The sequence below is a fragment of the Tachypleus tridentatus genome, chromosome 8, assembly GCF_004210375.1.
Source record: "Tachypleus tridentatus isolate NWPU-2018 chromosome 8, ASM421037v1, whole genome shotgun sequence".
Taxonomy (NCBI): Eukaryota; Metazoa; Arthropoda; class Merostomata; order Xiphosura; family Limulidae; genus Tachypleus; species Tachypleus tridentatus.
The window spans coordinates 27,942,430-27,959,801 of NC_134832.1; the positions used below are offsets into that span (position 1 = coordinate 27,942,430).

The following is a 17,372-nucleotide window of genomic DNA, read 5'->3' on the forward strand; positions in this document are numbered from 1 at the left end:
GTCTTTGACGTCTTACCCATCAAGCATGTGCACGCCCACTGGAAAGCGATGTGGTTCGAGAGTGTGGGATATCTACAGAAAGTATCCCAGGCTCATTTTTGAGCCTTCCGTGCCATGTGAAAGGCAGGGTTCCACCATGGACGAGGATATAGTGGAAAATGTGTAGAGGTTTTAGGAATACACTGAGCAGCTGCTTGTATAATACAGTCAGTTACTGCTGCCACACAGTCATCTATTGATGGCTTACAGACAATGGCAGAATCAAGTTCTTTCAAGGGCAGTGAAAGAGGGCCAGTTTGCCTGATCCAGCTTCCACTGGGGCACGCGGGGGTCGGGCGGAATTGACCATGGCCAGTCTCTCAAGATTACAGGAAAATGATCTCTGCCTCATGGATTATTCTCAACCCTCCATGAAAAATGGTAAAATAATGAAGGGGAGCAAATTGAGAGATCAATAGCAGTAAAGGACTGACTATATGCATGGAAATAAGTAGAAGAGCCAGTATTGAAAAGAGAAAGGTTGTGATCAGAGATCACACGCTCTACAGGGTGACCTCTCTTATCAATATCAGCATTTCCCCAGATGTGATGATGTCCATTAAAGTCCTTCAGGATTAAAAAAGGAGATGGCAATTGTTCAATGAAAGCATCAAGGTCTGATTGATCATATGTCTCTCCAGGTGACAGATATAGAGAACAAACAGTGATGGTGTGACCCAAGGAAACATGGATGGCTATGGCCTCCAAGGCCGCCTCTAGTGTGAGAAATGTAACATTTTTTTCTCTAGACATCTCCTCTTCACTAACGTATTCATTACCCCTCCAATTAGTATGAAAGTATAAATTATTCACTAACAAATTATCATTGCTCAGACAAAGTACAGTTTTTATACACTTCAATCTTGTTTGGTTACAGAGCCATCAAACAGAACACCTGATCCCTCTTGATACACCCACCTCTCTCATCCCCTCTTTCAGGATTTGTTAATAGGTTTCTCATATATTTAATACAATATTATTTATAACCATAGAAAGTAAAGGTTTTCATCTATCAAATAAGGTATTATATTACTATGTTTTCTGCACAGAAAATTGCCAGTTTCTCTTTTAATAGAAGGAAACATATAAATTAAATTGGCCTTATCGGTAGTGATACTTGTCATATAGTAACAAAGACAAAAAAACTGTGATAGTCAAGGTAAATTGTCTACTTTGTGCATGTTACAGAATAATAAGAACATAAAATAATGTTCTTTGGTGCATTATTTAATTAAACAGAAATTATTAAAGCCACTACTGCAATTAATATAAAAATATAGGGTCAAGTGTCATTGATGGGGAAGAAGTATCTTATTTTTTGTTTTTCATGTATATTCTTTATTATTATAAATCTAATTTTTTGTACAAAAAAAAGACTTGTAATGTTTCCCAAAAATCCACCAAATTTTGTGAAGATCCACATGATGTATTAAAACTCAGTATTTTACACCAAGACCATTGCAAAAAGGTTAATATGTATGAGTTAATTCGACTCTCTTTTCATGTTTATGTACCCTACCCCAATCTATTCAAACTATGTGCAACCCGAGAAATAATTAATCTCTAAATAAACAACATTCTATTCATTAAGCTGTGTTTTTCTCATGGTGAATGCATTTAATATAGAAATACAAGTTATCTTTATTTTCAAAAACTTATTCCTGTTGGCATATGGAGGGAGAAGCAACTTTTCTCCAATTTCAGAATTTGGCTTGAATGATCTTGATGCTGTAATACCGACCCAAAATAAATGTTCTATCAAGTTGTTTTTGAATCTGTGTACACAACTTCTTGTAGTTCACTTTATTTTCTTTCAAAAATCTACTGCTTACACAATTTTTCAGCTTTATCTACAGTCTTGCCAACCTCTTCTGAAGATGTTCTTTGTCTTTCCAAAGACTATTCTTTCTGTCATTTACCTTCACAATGTCCTGGCTGTATCCTCTTTTACTTGCTTAATGCTGTTCAGCTTCTCATTAAACCTGAATATATTGCTAATACTTGCACCTTTCATATTGTTCAATTACAATCAGCCAATTACACTTCATAAAGATAGAAAGGGAAAATTCCACACATGTAAAGAAAACCTTTAAAAATATTTCCCATTACTTAAATGTCAAAGTTAGACAGCAATATACTTAGAAAATAATAATAATCAATAAACTCAACACTCAGCACTTTCTTTAACTAACAATATCCACTGTCAATTTTTATGTACGAGTTGGATAATTTACAGGTATTTATGACTTGTTAGCAATAAATGTAAACCATAAACAAACAGCATACAGTCCAATAGTTCTCAAATAATGTATTATAACAAGTCAATTGTGTATACAACCTTTGATTTTATTAATTGTTATCACAGTTATATCCAGAGCTTTAAATAATTCACTCTTTTTTTTTTCCTCAAAGTCCTGGTTGGTTCAATTACTTCAGAACACTACACAAGTCAAATTATTTCTTCCATATCCTGTTATTACAATACAAGGTGTAATAACTACACTTTAGAAATCACCACTGTGTGCTCTTTGAAGCTAACTTACAATCACCAGTCTGGATCTATATGCCTCTGTCTCTCACAGTTACAGATATTACTCAACTGCCAGGGTTTTTTCCTTTGCCCATCTAACCATTGATCTGATTTTTTCTCACACGTTACATTCTTTTATACCCCACTTAACTGCCTATGGCAATATTTGTCTCATGGCACTCTCAACCTACATCAAGGCATCCTCTTTTCTGGTACTGTATATAAGCACCTTATTCTGGTAATATTGCCACTTTTTAGGAATTGACTCTATACCAATTTCTAACACAAGTTCTTAGTGTGGAGGAAGGGTGGGAAAGTTCAATTTTGAGATATTATTATTAGAACATTTTTGATTTAAGAAAATGTTAACTTTCAAACATACCTTCTCTCATATTTAGAGATAGAATCCCACACTGATAAGATGAAGGAACCAGTGAAGACAATATATGTACAGAAAGAGTTTGCATAGATCAAGGATATGCCAAGAAAAGATTGGCAACCTAACAGGAGAAGTTCACTGCATCCAGAGCAGGTATGCTCTCCATTCTGAAGCTAAATTATTCACACATAAGTGAAATTTGACATGATCTGTCATTACCACTGGCCATGCCCCAACCACGTAGCTGACATTCCACTACTTGAGGTTGTATAATAGGGTCATGAGTCCTATATCACACACTGCACTATACATACATAAGAATAGATTTCAACCTGTTGTCATACAGTGATGCATTTCAAGCCACTAAAATTATGAGAAGGTAAGAAACAGTGAAAAGAATGAACCTTCTCTTCAACCTGAAGCAATCTGAAAGGCAGCACCCCAGACTCAGAATGACAAAACCATGTATGCCTTTCTCAACCTGAGAAAACTTATCTGGTCTGGAATTATGGCCACTCATCCTCACCTCCTAACCATATAGTCAATGTAATTTCCACTTGCCCCTGAAATTATGGGGAGGGAACAAGCAGTGCTCTACCAAAAAGCCAAAATGGGAACACTTGTGTTTGGAATTATAAGAGGACAATGGACCTTCTTCCACAAAAAATATACTGAACCAATAGCGATTAAAATGAAGGGGTATGCTCAACTCAACTGAATAGCCAAGTGTCAAATCTGAACCAGTATTACAAATAGGATCCCACAGAAGATGATGCATCTCCTACTGAGAATCTAGATATTGATAAATATTGATCACTGGACAAAACTCTCCTGTGTTCTTGGGCCCAATAACTGAGAGGAATACAACCTTGAAAGAACTAGCATCCCAAACCAACCATATCTTGATATCCCTAGAATTAAGTTCCAAACTCTAAGGATCTGCAGAAGACAGAAACTGTACAAACTGAGTGAATAATAGTGGTGAAAATGTGAAATGAATGATTAATTCCAGCTCAAGAACCTATAATGCTCCAGGATCCATGATTAAAGTTACCACATGTACAAAATTTGAGCCTTCATATAACTTGAAGGCATACAAATATTTACTGATGCCATTGACAGAAATTTGACTGAAAAGAGGAATCTTTTATTTTAAACAAAATCTATTCTGGATACCAATGTACCAAAGGGAAAAACTATGACCCCTTGTAGGACCCAACAATTGAACCAATGTGCATGTTCACTGTAGTTCCAACTCATCATCAATGAAATGGTGGTCCTGAAAGTCTTCCAACAGAATGATGTGAAAGAAAAACAAAATGTTGGACTTTAGAATTGTAAATCTGTAGACTTATCCTATCCCATCACAAATACTGACCTATTCAAGGAAACTACAAATTCCATCCTGGAATCCTGAAATTTGAAAGGCATAAGATGTTTTCACCTGGTGATGGTAGGCTCAATCATAAAATTCTGAAAACCACATGGAATAAGGTGTAACTATCCCTTCACATAATTAGTAAGTAAACCTCCTTGCATAAATCTCAATGCCGTAAATGGAAAGGATACTAAAATTTTGCTCCCAAACATTTCAGCCATCAAGTAAGAAGCAGGCTCATAAGCAACTGAGAAAAAACTTATATCTACACAATTTCAATGAATCAACAGAAGAAAACAAATCAAAGGCAACTTATCCCAAAGCAGCCTTTTTTTTGCTTTTAAATACATCACTTAAAGACTGTTGATTACATCAGTTAAAACAATTTCTGGTCAGGTAAGTTCATTGTGTTAGAGCAAAACAATGTTGGACTACTTGTTGGGTCCACTAAAAGAAATCAAACATCGTTTTCCAGAATTGGAAGTCTGTAAAATACCACTGCCCCACAGTGGGACTAAGAAGCCAACAAGTTAAAAGGCAGTGCAGGTAAAAATGAATCTAAATTCTCTCCAGAATGTCAAGAATCATCCTCAATTGCAACCTCAGTGATCCCTGGAGGAACACACAACCTATTTTATGTTTCTATCTCAATATCAATAAGAACACTGACAATCTCAAATGAGAGTGACCTCCTCCCTTTAACTGTTGTACATTAAATATCAGAGATAGGAGAAACCTGATTAGCCTCTGTACAAAAACCATAATCCAGAAATTCATACCGTAAGTTGGCTTGTTAACTGGAGAATGTTCAAAGCATTTCCAAACAACTGTTGTACTGGAGAAAAAAAATCCAAATGAGGTGCTTACATACAGTACCATGATAGTGTGTGCACTAATGTAGGTGGAGAATGTCATGAGACAAATATCAGCAAGGGCAATTAAAAGGGGTATAAAAGACTGGAGCAAGCAATAAAAAAACCAAGCCAATGTTTAGAGGGGCATAGGAAGAAACCCTGGCAACTGAGTAATAGCTGTAAAAAATGAAAAAACTCAGAAGGTTCTAGTAACATGACACAGCAATAGAAAAATCACCACCAATTTATAACTATATGAACTACACAATGTATGATTTATAGATAATTGCTTAAACAAACCTGAACAGCTTCTGAAAATAACTAAATTTAACACTTGTTCTATATAAACTAACTAAATCCTAATATTTGCATTAAAATTAAATAGAAATGGTCACATAAATTTAACAACCACCTACCGGCTGTAGTCTAATCAGTATAGGTTTTATAACTGTCCTTCTCTGTCGTGGTCTTCTTGGAGTTGAAATCTCAGTTTGTGGAGGAGGAGGTGATGGAGGTGGTGGTGATGGAATAAAGTCGCATCCTGCAATTTCATTGGTTACTAAGTAAAAAGATTTATTCATGTTACATAATATCAAAATACCCTATTCAACCATGAATTATTTACTACAAGTATACCCTCACTCTATTAGTTATTAAAAGATACAAATTAAAAAAAAAACTATTTCATTTCATTAATTATTTTCAGCTGGAGTCAATGGATTCCACTGACCCTTTGCCCACAAAGCAACCATCAGAGTTTCCACACTATAACATTTAATATGGCATATTTATCTTCACAACAGTTTGTAAGCTTTCAGTAAAATTACGTCTTTTATATACATACACACACACAATATCAGATTAGTTTAATTAGCTTATTTTACAAAATATTTACTTGTAAAGATATGGAATTGATGTTTTTTACTTCAACTGCAAAAGTGATTTAAGATTAAATATGCTCCTTCTCTTTAAAGTTTTACAAGTTTCATTTGCATACTCTCTAAAACCTATATAAATATCAGCTGCTTTAGTTTTCTACAGAAGTTTACACTTTATTTTATATTTTCTCCACCCTAACTCTAAAAGGACTTGCTCGAACTGATTGACTTTATAAGAACCATAAAAAATAAAAATATATTAACCATATCTAACCTGATTTTGCTTTCTTACATTTGGTTACTTTTATTATAAATAAATAATATACACACGAAAAACAAAAAATATAGTAGTTACCTGGATCCTCCTGTTTTTATGTTGTTTTTTGTTTTTCTTACATTTGGTTACTTTTATTATAAATAAATAATATACACATGAAAAACAAAAAATATAGTAGTTACCTGGATCCTCCTGTTTTTATGTTGTTTTTTGTTTTTTTGCTATTAATTGTTAGTGAAACTTAGGCTTACTTTACCCCAATGTTACTACTACAACAAATAATTTTTATCTAATTAAATAATGCACTTACAAACACAGAATAAGAAGATACAGAAAACAAACAATACCCTATAATTATCATTATTTTTTTGGCTTTCTAACTATGCAATAAAAGCCTTTAAATATTCAACTAAGCTTGTCAATGTGAATCCTGTGAGAAAAGTTTTCAAACTAAAAGCAAAACAGACAATGGTCTGCAGTGAAAACAATGTTGTATAACATCACATTTGATAGATTAAAACTTTGGCTTTCTATTTGTTACTAATAATACAGTATAAAACATCAGAGACAACAACTGGCAATTTGAGTGAGAGAGAGAATGTGACACAAAGAGTATGACTTAAGTTTTTGGCTCTATAAACATATAAAATTGAAGCTTATAAAATTAAAATTTATACCAAATTCTGTACTTCAGGAGAAAATCTAAAGAACAAAAGGAGATTAAGAAATTACTTAATTATTTCCTTATAAAATTAAGAAATTACAACTTATACAATATTAAAATTTGATTAACTACCTTTCTGTGCCAAGCTTATTCATATATATTGGTATTAAAGTAGTTCAATTAAATTTTGAATGTGACTGCATCAAAAGGTCACGACACGTAGAATTTGACTAACTCATAGCAAAAACAAAACAAATTAATCTTGACATGAAAGAACCATTATAAGTCACAACTTAATTTTTTCCTTAAACTTTCAAACAAAAATTCTCCTGAATTTTTATTTCCCTTACATAACAAAGGTAATATACATAAATTTACAATCAAAAACAAAGTAGGAGGAATTTCAATTATAAGTTATTTATTAGAAAAAAAAAAAACAATTACAATATTCTGATGTCAGAAATGAATATATACTACTATAGGCTATATTTAAACCTCTGAACATGGACAGGTAAAAGTGCATACATCATGTTTTTTTAATTACAGTTATATATTTTAACTAATTACATTTAATGTATATGAATAAACTTGCCATTAAAACATAATTAATAACTCAAGTTTCAATATTATACAAATTCTATTTACTCAGTTTCAAAATGAAACTTAAAATTCTCAATCTCTGCTATTCTGTGCATTGTGGCATCCTTTCTTTCCAACTTGTCCACTTTCAGATTTTCCCCCATCCCTTATATGATGTCCTAAGGGTAACCCACTTTTTTCATATCCTCTCTCTCAAACTTTGGCAGAAATGGATTATTTTATACTTTTTCCTGGTGGCTAAAATGTCAGTCAAATTATCCAAATTCATACTGTGGTACAGTACAGAAGATAACAGATAAAATATAATTTTAGCAAAAAAACAAAAATGTTTCATATGTATTTAGAAGGTTTTAGAAATAATGGAAATAAAATTTAAAAATCTGCAGATGAGAAAAATTTTCATGCCTAACTAGCTGGTTGACATTAATTTTTTAATCCCATCATGATGGGTCACTGGTCAAAAGCCATGCCACTGTGTTTGTTGACTCGCATCCAAAACTTTACTGAATAATTTTATGAATTTATGTCATTGAGTTTGGTATCACATTGTACATTATAGTTCAAATTTTCATATTATACATTATTTTAATTTTAATTCAAAAGTAAATATTAAAAAACAAAACAAAAAAAACACCTAAACATCAATTTTTGTGTGTCCTGTGGTATGTTAAATGTAACTGGTTCAAATTGGATGTTTGTTATGTCAAAATACAAAGTCTGTAATTTTGTACAAATTTGGAACTGAAATTTTACATATTTAAAAGTTAGAATATAAAATAAAAACCTCCTATCTCTTCTATATGATGAGATATCACTAATGTACTGAATCAAACACATTGGCTCACCCACTCTCTTCCTTTGATTTTTGGAAACTTTCTTATGTACACTTAATTTTATATATGACATATAAACAACCAATCAAAAACTTAAAATGTCCCACAAGTGCTTTTTCTAGCCATTTTCAAATATAACAGTGTCGTTTCTTTCTTTCTTTCAAGACAAACCTTCGTGCTGATAAGTCGGATTTTAAACCTGTTAAAAATTTTTTTTTCTTCTTACCCATATACAGCTCTGTTACTAAACTAAATAAATTATAATGGATTTCTGTGGTATCATTACAGCAATTTACAACTTTCTGGTTTTTCAAATGCATATAAAAAAACTAAAACCAAACAACAAATTTCATTTCACGTCCTCCACATGAGAAATTTCTTAAGGCTTATTAGCAACCTACAACAAGCAGCAACTATGCATAAAGGTCATAACTAGAAGAGATAATTGTTTGCTTTACTTTTTTCATGACTGTTTGTTCTATGTTTTAAGAAAAATCAGTTTAAAATTTTATTTGTAAATAGTAGTAATGTATATACATATATATTGTATTTTACAAAATACAAGTCCACTAAAACACAACCACGACAGGTCACTTTGTAAAGCCTAAAGGTCAATTTTATATTCTTGGATACAATAATGAGCATATGTGCACCACATTATTGTAACTTGTATCTTACCCAGCAATGGTTGATAGGTCAATATAATAAAATATATATATATAAATGTATAATGTTATGACATCTAAGCTATTTTGATTAAACTTTTGTGTTTTGAGTTTTAACCAGTAGTAGACATTCTAGAAAGAAAGAATAATTTATATTTACTTCCTAAATATTTATGGTGGTTACAAGATCGGGCAAATCTACTGAACACGTACAGAGATTCCAATTTGATGGTTCATATATCATAAAATAGAAAGGTTTTTGTTTATTTTAAATATTTGATAATTATCTGTAGCTTATAAGGAATCCACACATGAAAATTGAAAATTTTCTTATGTGTAAAAGTATTTTAATCATAAAATGAAAATTACTCTGCATGTTGCCTAGTTATTTTTCTGAAAAAAAACAACAAAAACAATTATGAGAAAATCTTTAATAATCTTATTACTAAATTTAAAAATGTTTTTTTTTTTTACAAAAGTTTTGTATTGTTTACTAATAACCTGCAAAAGTTTGCAAACATATACATATATTATCCAAAATCATAGTATAATTACCATCACAGATATCTTCACGATTATGAATCCATAATGAAAGAGCCAGTGAGCTTTTTTCTTTCTTTCTGAATGCAGGCAATTCATATTGTTTTGTGGATTCTAGCATTCATAAAATTTTTGATGTCACATAAAATGTCAAATCCTTATGAAATTGTTGGAAGTATAAAAAAGTTGACAGCAAATTAAAGTGCAGAAGCATAAAGTGAAAAACTTTTCCACTGAGAAAACACAGATAGTTATTTGTCAAGATTTAGACAACTTCTTGGTATGTAATATTTCCTAATTTTTTGCATTCTAAGAATTTTGGTAATAGGTATGTAAAAAATAATACTGAAAAATGTAAAAGTTATACAACTGGGATACACATGTTTAGTATTATATTTCTCTAGCTTAGAGAATCACCAATTCTGAGTAAAGTTAAAAATAATTAGATCTAACTGTTGACAAATGATTGAATCCTTCAAGTAACGGAGTTGCAGAAACTACTCATAAGAAACTTAAATGTATGAAGATTATTAAAATTTCCAGTGGGGCCTCTTTTTTAGGGTATTCTGTTGTTTTTGAACACTTAATAGAGGAGAGATTAAGGTAAATGAAGAGGATGGTCAGAAAATGTACTACAATATTAACCAAAACAAGAAATTTCACCTGTAGAGAATGATTTATTTGAAATATTGAACAGCTAGAGTTGAGTGTTGATGAACCAAAGGTATTTTTGATTCAATTCTCTACAATTGTTAGGAATTTATCTATGGGTGATCTATTTGAGTGATAAAAGTGAAAGACAGTAGAAAAGGGAATTTGAATATCAGAAGAAGAAGCTTATTTATACAATAATGTGAGGTAAACTGTATTTAAACTTCCATCAAATAAGGATGAAACTAGTTTAGCTTTTGGTAACTGTTTTGAAGGGTGGAGGAGAAACTTTCACTGGTTAAACAGTTTTCTAGTATATTTCAAATCTTAATGGACGTAGCAAGTATATTGGTATCTGTGTAGGTAACAAAAACTTCTGCATCATCTACTGAAAGCACCACACACAAAATCCATAAAAAGAATCACACTTGGTTATTGAGACAATTATAAAAATAGCTGTGGTATGTTATAACCATTCTTTAAAATGGAACACAATTTTAAACAAAAGTACTCTCCTCACAACAAGAACATGATTTTTACTAGGACTGTACAGGTAAGTGTTTTATCATATCCTAATTGATGTAATTTTTAAATACAGTACAAATAAACTGGAGTTCTTAAAAAAACAAACTATTTTTCAAATAAACAGTACACTTTTAATATATAAAAACATCAATTTATACCAACAATGTATAAAAAATCTTAGCTCTATACATATAACTAAAGAACACAATATAAACACTTTTCCCATGCAGAACTTCCAAGTACATTTTTTATAGAAAATGTTTACTTTTTAATTTTGTTTTAATGAGGTATGAATACTAGTTAGTAATCACAAACACAAACAGCAGCTAGTTTCTCATAATTCTTGTTCAACAAAAAAGCTCAATTTATTATCAATGCTTCAAATTTATCAGAAAAAGTAATCAAATTCTATTGATAAATTAGTTGATTAAAAAAAACAAAAAACACCATTAGTTTGAAATATGCATTCCTACCTAATTCATTCCTACCTAATTCATTCCTACCTAATTCTTTACAAGCATCTTTTTTTTCAGTTATATCTTCTTCTTCATTGTGACTTTCCTCCCTTAGGCCACTTCTTGAAGTATGAAGTATAACAGTTGTTGGTTGCTTGTCAATATCATCAGTAAAGCTTGTACTATAAAGCAGTAAGGCCCCAGATCGATGTAGATTGCACATGTTTACTCTAAAGTCATGCTTGTTACCAAGAACTTCCCCTTTACGACTGAAAACAGTAAGAATATAGCATTTCTCAACTGCCCCAAGATACAAAATACATTAATATGATACAATTTAAACAAGACTTAATTTTACATAAAATTCTATTTTTTTTTATAACACAATGTAAAAAGAACATTACTGAAATCCTTTAGCTAAGGTTCAAATGTGCATGTCAGCTTTTTAGTTACATTTAAAATTGCACTAAAGTTAATATTTTCAAATTTCCAATAGATACTTATCTCCTCTCACAAAATAGCTTTTATTTATTAGTACTGCTATCTATTGGGACAAATTTTCAATGCTTACCACAAGCCTTCCACTTCCCCCTTCTGTGTATCCACAAGCAAATCATTATACAGCAGCTCACCACCAACAGAAGTGTAACACGACCTCTCTCATAACCAATGCCCTTTCCACATTTGCACTTGTTAATCACTTCAAGATTGTTCAGAAAACCTACACCACATATTACTGTAAGTGAGGAGGTTAGGTTGGAAATGAGAGAAATGTTATCTATCAAAAATACATATTCATGTTAGGTAAATGTTAAATTCTGCTACAATATCTTACCTCCATTCACAAAGTAGCTAGAATCTCACAATGAACTGGTAGAGGGCCAGTAAAAAACAGTTATTTCCCTTTACAGAGCACTCAAAGAGATCATGAGGTGTGGACCCAAAAAAAGAAAATATACCACCACATCTGATCCAGATATACTCTTCACAACTTTTTGACCGCATTATGAACATTAAAAAGCAGAAAAATATGAAGGAATCCCATAATACATATAACCAATTAATGGGACTCCTTGGTGTCAAGTGACTTGGGCACATCAAACTATAGTGGTAGTTCAACCTGATCTAACACCTGGTAATATCTGGAATCACCTACCTCTTCACCTCCAAATGGGAATTGGTAGGGAAGACAAGTTACCATACCAAAATCTGCCTCCAATTGCATGAATTTCCAACTGAACCAACACCTGATCCACCACAAACTGACATTCAGCATACATTAGGGAGAAGGAAAGGCCCAGTGAGATGACATCTTTGGTCCAAACCCTTACACCAACTGAAAGAAGGAAGATACCTGGCTATACACAAATGAAAATACATGTACTGCATCCGTCTACAGCCAACACCAAATCTACCGGAAACCAACATCCAGCAAATGTTAAGAAGAGGAACTTCAAACATGTGGTGTATCTCCTGTCCAAAACCTGGTGGCATTGAGCATTTTTATCCACTTTGCAGAAGGAGTAGACGTACTAGCCAGAATACATGTGAGTACTTATCTAGCTGGGCCATCTTCAACCAACACCAAATCCCTGGGACCTGAAGGATGGTAGGAATGAGGAATGCCACAGTGGAAAAATGTAATCTGTAAAATATATATAATAATACAACATCTAGTGTCATCTGGAACTGTACGGCCTTCATTGTCCACCACCCCAACGGCTAGGAACTAGCACGTGGGCAGCACTCCCATACTCCACTAGAGGAAAGAATTTGAGAGTCTAGAGGATTGCATCACCTAAGACAGTAAAAAAGGTGATTGCAACACCCTATTTGGAAAAGCAGAGATATCACATCAACAGGATCAAACATCTGACAACCAGCAGCACCTGGAATTGTATATCTTGTTTATGGTAGGAAAGGTGTTAATGCCACACAGCATGAAAGGTGGGCAGCATTTCTGGTTTGCTTTTCTCATGTGTGTCCACGAGTATATGGTTCGAGATACATATTCATGAAGCAAAAGACAACTAGTAATGATCCTATGGAAAAACCCATCTCTACACTGTGGGTAACCTAATCCTGTGACATAATTGTTTCAGCACAGATAACAACTGGATGAAGACGTACAAGCAACCATTGGTGGTATCTGAAACTGTACATCATGTTTACAGTGGGATCAGTGACAGCATAATTGACATCAAGCATGATCACATGATGGACAGTGCAGATCTTTTTTTTTCTTTTTTTTTTAAAGTGCCTTGTCTAGCCCCACTTACAACAAAGTGGGATCCACATACACTAGCAAACAGGCCTCTGTAAATAAAGAAATAACAAAACATAGTAAAGAAATACTAAATATGTAGTACAAAGGAAAATGTTGAAAAATTTGCAGGTCAAAATAGCAGCATCTGTATAGTACTGCTGCCAATTGAGTGCAAATTTGGAGAGAGCACTGGTTAAGGATGGAGGTTGTATTGTGCTCCTATTCAGAGAAAGCTGCTACAAGCAGAAGCAGTAGGTGAAAGATTAGTGGTGAGCATTGAAGATTTGCACCAACAGAAGGCAGAATTAGTTGAGGAAAGTTATTTTGTGAGCAATATCGTATTGGAACTACTTTATTATTATTATAGAAAATAAACTTGACATCAAGACAGAGTTAATGAATTAATTTTAATACATCTTTTAAGTTCTTAATTTTATAAGGAAATATTCTTAAAAATCCTCAATTTCCCCTACTATGAGAATTGTGATATTTGTCCTCTAGGTCTTCCCTCTTATTTATTTATCTCCTCCAAGAAGTACAGAAATTCTTGATGATAAGAAACCCACTTGAAATAAATAGTCTCATCCCTAAAACCTGTGCTCAGCAACATTCAGTTGCAAACTTTTTCTGTTAACCTGAAGATGACCTAGGAAAGTTGAAATGTTGTTCTCTGCACATCTATAAAAGTGTTAATACCCATGCCAGCCATTCTGAGAAACAAGTACAGTAAGTAATGTAAATTACTCATTATAATATATATATTACTTAGAGCATAATTTTTGACAGACTTAAATCTTATTTGTTTATTTAGCCATAAACTAAAAAATCAGACTCACTTGTCACACATTCACAAATTGACAATATTTCTCTCAGATGTTTTATACTAGATTAATTACAGCCAATTAAAGTTTGTTTGTTTGTTTTGGAATTTCGCACAAAGCTACTCGAGGGCTATCTGTGCTAGCCATCCCTAATTTAGCAGTGTAAGACTAAAGGGAAGGCAGCTAGTCATCTCCACCCACTGCCAACTCTTGGGCTACTCTTTTACCAATGAATAGTGGGATTGATCATCACATTATATCACCCCCACTGCTGAAAGGGCGAGTATGTTTGGCGCGACGGGGATGCGAACCCGCGACCCTCAGATTACGAGTCGCATGCCTTAACACGCTTGGCCATGCCAAGCCACAGCCAATTAAAGGCCATTGATTTAATTTATTGAATGATGTTTTGTATTACGTTGTTTTCTGTACAGACCACTATCTATTTCTTTGTTCAGTTTCACACTTGTTCTCACAGAACACTGACAAGCCAGAAAAATTATAATAGTTATAAGACATTGTTTGCTTTTTACTTGTTATTATTATTTGTTCTTACTTTATTTAATTAAATAAAAAAAATTAGTTCAGTAGTACCATCAATACAAGTAAGCTTAAGTTTCATCAACTGACAGGAAAAAAAAAAAGACCATGTAAGAACTATATTTCTTATTTCAAATGTGTATTCTTTATTATTATAAAAGTAACTTATTAGGTTAGATTACGTAAGATAAAGAAAAATAACAATAATTCTTCACAAAGTATGCTCATAAGCAGCTTGTGCATTATATAACTCAATACAGTAATGTCAGTTACACAACAACAAAGTGATTTATAATTTGTACAGTAGAATTATTAGTTAAGCAGTAAAAAGTTCATGAACTAAAATAAGTACAAGTAGATCTAAACTGTTTCAAGCTTTAAGCTATTTAAGATGAATAACAGTGGTTTCATGAGGCAATATGCAGTTATTCCAAAAATGAAACCAAAGTAATTTTGATTTATTTCCTAACTTTATATGGTTGTTATGAGTTACACAAATAGATCAATCCCATATATAATTCAAATAAATAAAATATAAAGTTATTTCAAAAAAAAGTTTGATATTTACTTAAGGGGTTACAGAGATTATGCAAATGAAATCTGACAATTTTCAGATGAAGGAAAGCATTTTTAATCTTAACATGAAAATCACTTTGCACATGAAGCAGTCAACACTTTAACTCCATACACTCTTGGAGACATTTGTAGTAAAAATACTTCACTTAAAAATTCTGATTTTATTATGCACGAAAGTCCTGTAACACTTACAGAAAGCTTATGAAATTTCAAGAAGAAACACAAAAAATATTAAATATCAATTTGAGATAATAAACTTGGTCAAATTGACTAATTCCACCCAGAAAGAGTTAATAATATAATATTTGTAAATGGCCATACCATTGTCTGTATAAGGTCAAATCTGTTGTAAACTTGTGTAAGTTGTATTCAGAAGATATGCATGAGTACAAATGTTGGAAACAACGCAATTTTAAAGTTACGGTTTTATGGCAAACAGATATAATAAAAAGGAAGATACAATGACTAGATTGTAATGTCTCCAAAATTCCAAAAAGAAATATTTATATAACAAAATGTTAAAATGATGTACAGCCAGATTATTGCACCTGGAAGTGAAAAACAATCATGTTGTTTAAATAAAATATTATGGAAGTATTTTTGCATCATCTTAATTAACCCCTTCAACAACAGCTCAGTCTCTGGGACCAACCTCATAGCCATTTTGTTCTTGTTATAGTTTTCATGTTCTTACTTTTAAATCAGTAAGCATACATTCACAAAATTTGGTGAATTATGAGCAAACTTTACAAAGTTTTAATGTGAAAAATATCATTACTTTTATTAATTCTTAAGGTTTGTCAGGCAATGTTTTTCACGACTTTTTTAACTTTTGCATGTTGTTCATCCAACATGCAAAGTAATTTTCATATTAAGATAAAAAATTATTTCATGCATCAGAAAATTCTCAAATTTCACAACAAAAATCATTGAAATGTCCAGGTAGTTTTATCAAATTTTTCATAATAAAAAACTTATGTTATTTTCAAAAAGGAACCTCTATATTGGTTGAATCGATTTGACCAATCTCATAACCACTATATAAAATTAATATAAATTATGCCTTTTTTGTTCTAGAATGACTTCAGATTATAAAACAAAAACATAAAGGTTTAGAGTAAATAGCTTAAATCTCATAACATTATATATTTATATATATATTCATCATTTTTTATTATATTGACCTCTCAACTCTACCTGGCTAACAATACAAAAGTGATAATAATGCACAACACATGCACTCATGTAACCATATCCAATAATATAAAACTGACCTTTACTTGGTTTTTACAAAGTGACCTATTTTGGCTGTGTTTTAGTGGATTAGTATATGGTAAAATATAGTCACAATAAAATTATTACAAATTGTACATGTATATAGATTACTATTTGTAAACAATTTCTTAAATTTAGTTTTCTTAAAACACAGAACAGTAAATAAAGAAACAAAGCAAACAATTATCTCTTCTAGTTATGACCTTTGCACTCGGTTGCTGCTTGTCACAGCTTGCTAAGCCTTAAGAAATCTTCCATGTGAAAAATATGAAATAATTATTTTATGTGCCATATACACATTTGAATAACCAACAAATCATAAGCTACATTATAATTTATCTTGAAGAGCATGAAGGTTTGTCTCAAAAGAAAGAGAGACTGTTGTTATATTTGAAAATGGCCGAGAAACTCAATAAAGGGACGTTGAGCTTCCAGTTGGTTTCACATGTCATATTTAGAAGTAATCGTATATATGGGATCATTTCCAACAAATGGAAAGAGCCACGTGGGGGCACTGTGCCTGATTCATTAAATATAGTAATAGCTTAGCAAATACAAAAGATAAAAAGTTTTTATTTTATTTTGCAGCTTGTCAATATTGGTAACTTGATTTCCTACTTTGTACA

The 17,372-nt window shown here is 32.0% G+C and overlaps 1 protein-coding gene across 2 annotated transcripts in view; it reads right to left on the reverse strand.

Moving 5' to 3' along the window:
* The window catches only part of Cap-H2 (Chromosome associated protein H2), a 64,008-nt gene that overhangs the window by 26,185 nt on the left and 20,451 nt on the right, over positions 1-17,372 (reverse strand). Inside the window, exons 7-8 of one of the 2 annotated variants that reach the window (XM_076447877.1) lie at positions 11,317-11,537; positions 5,593-5,721 (exon numbers count right to left, since the gene is read on the reverse strand). In XM_076447877.1, coding sequence (XP_076303992.1) covers positions 5,593-5,721; positions 11,317-11,537 — 350 coding nt within the window. Of the gene's footprint in view, positions 1-5,592; positions 5,740-11,316; positions 11,538-17,372 lie in introns of both variants that reach the window. The other variant, XM_076447876.1, reaches the window with a different exon arrangement.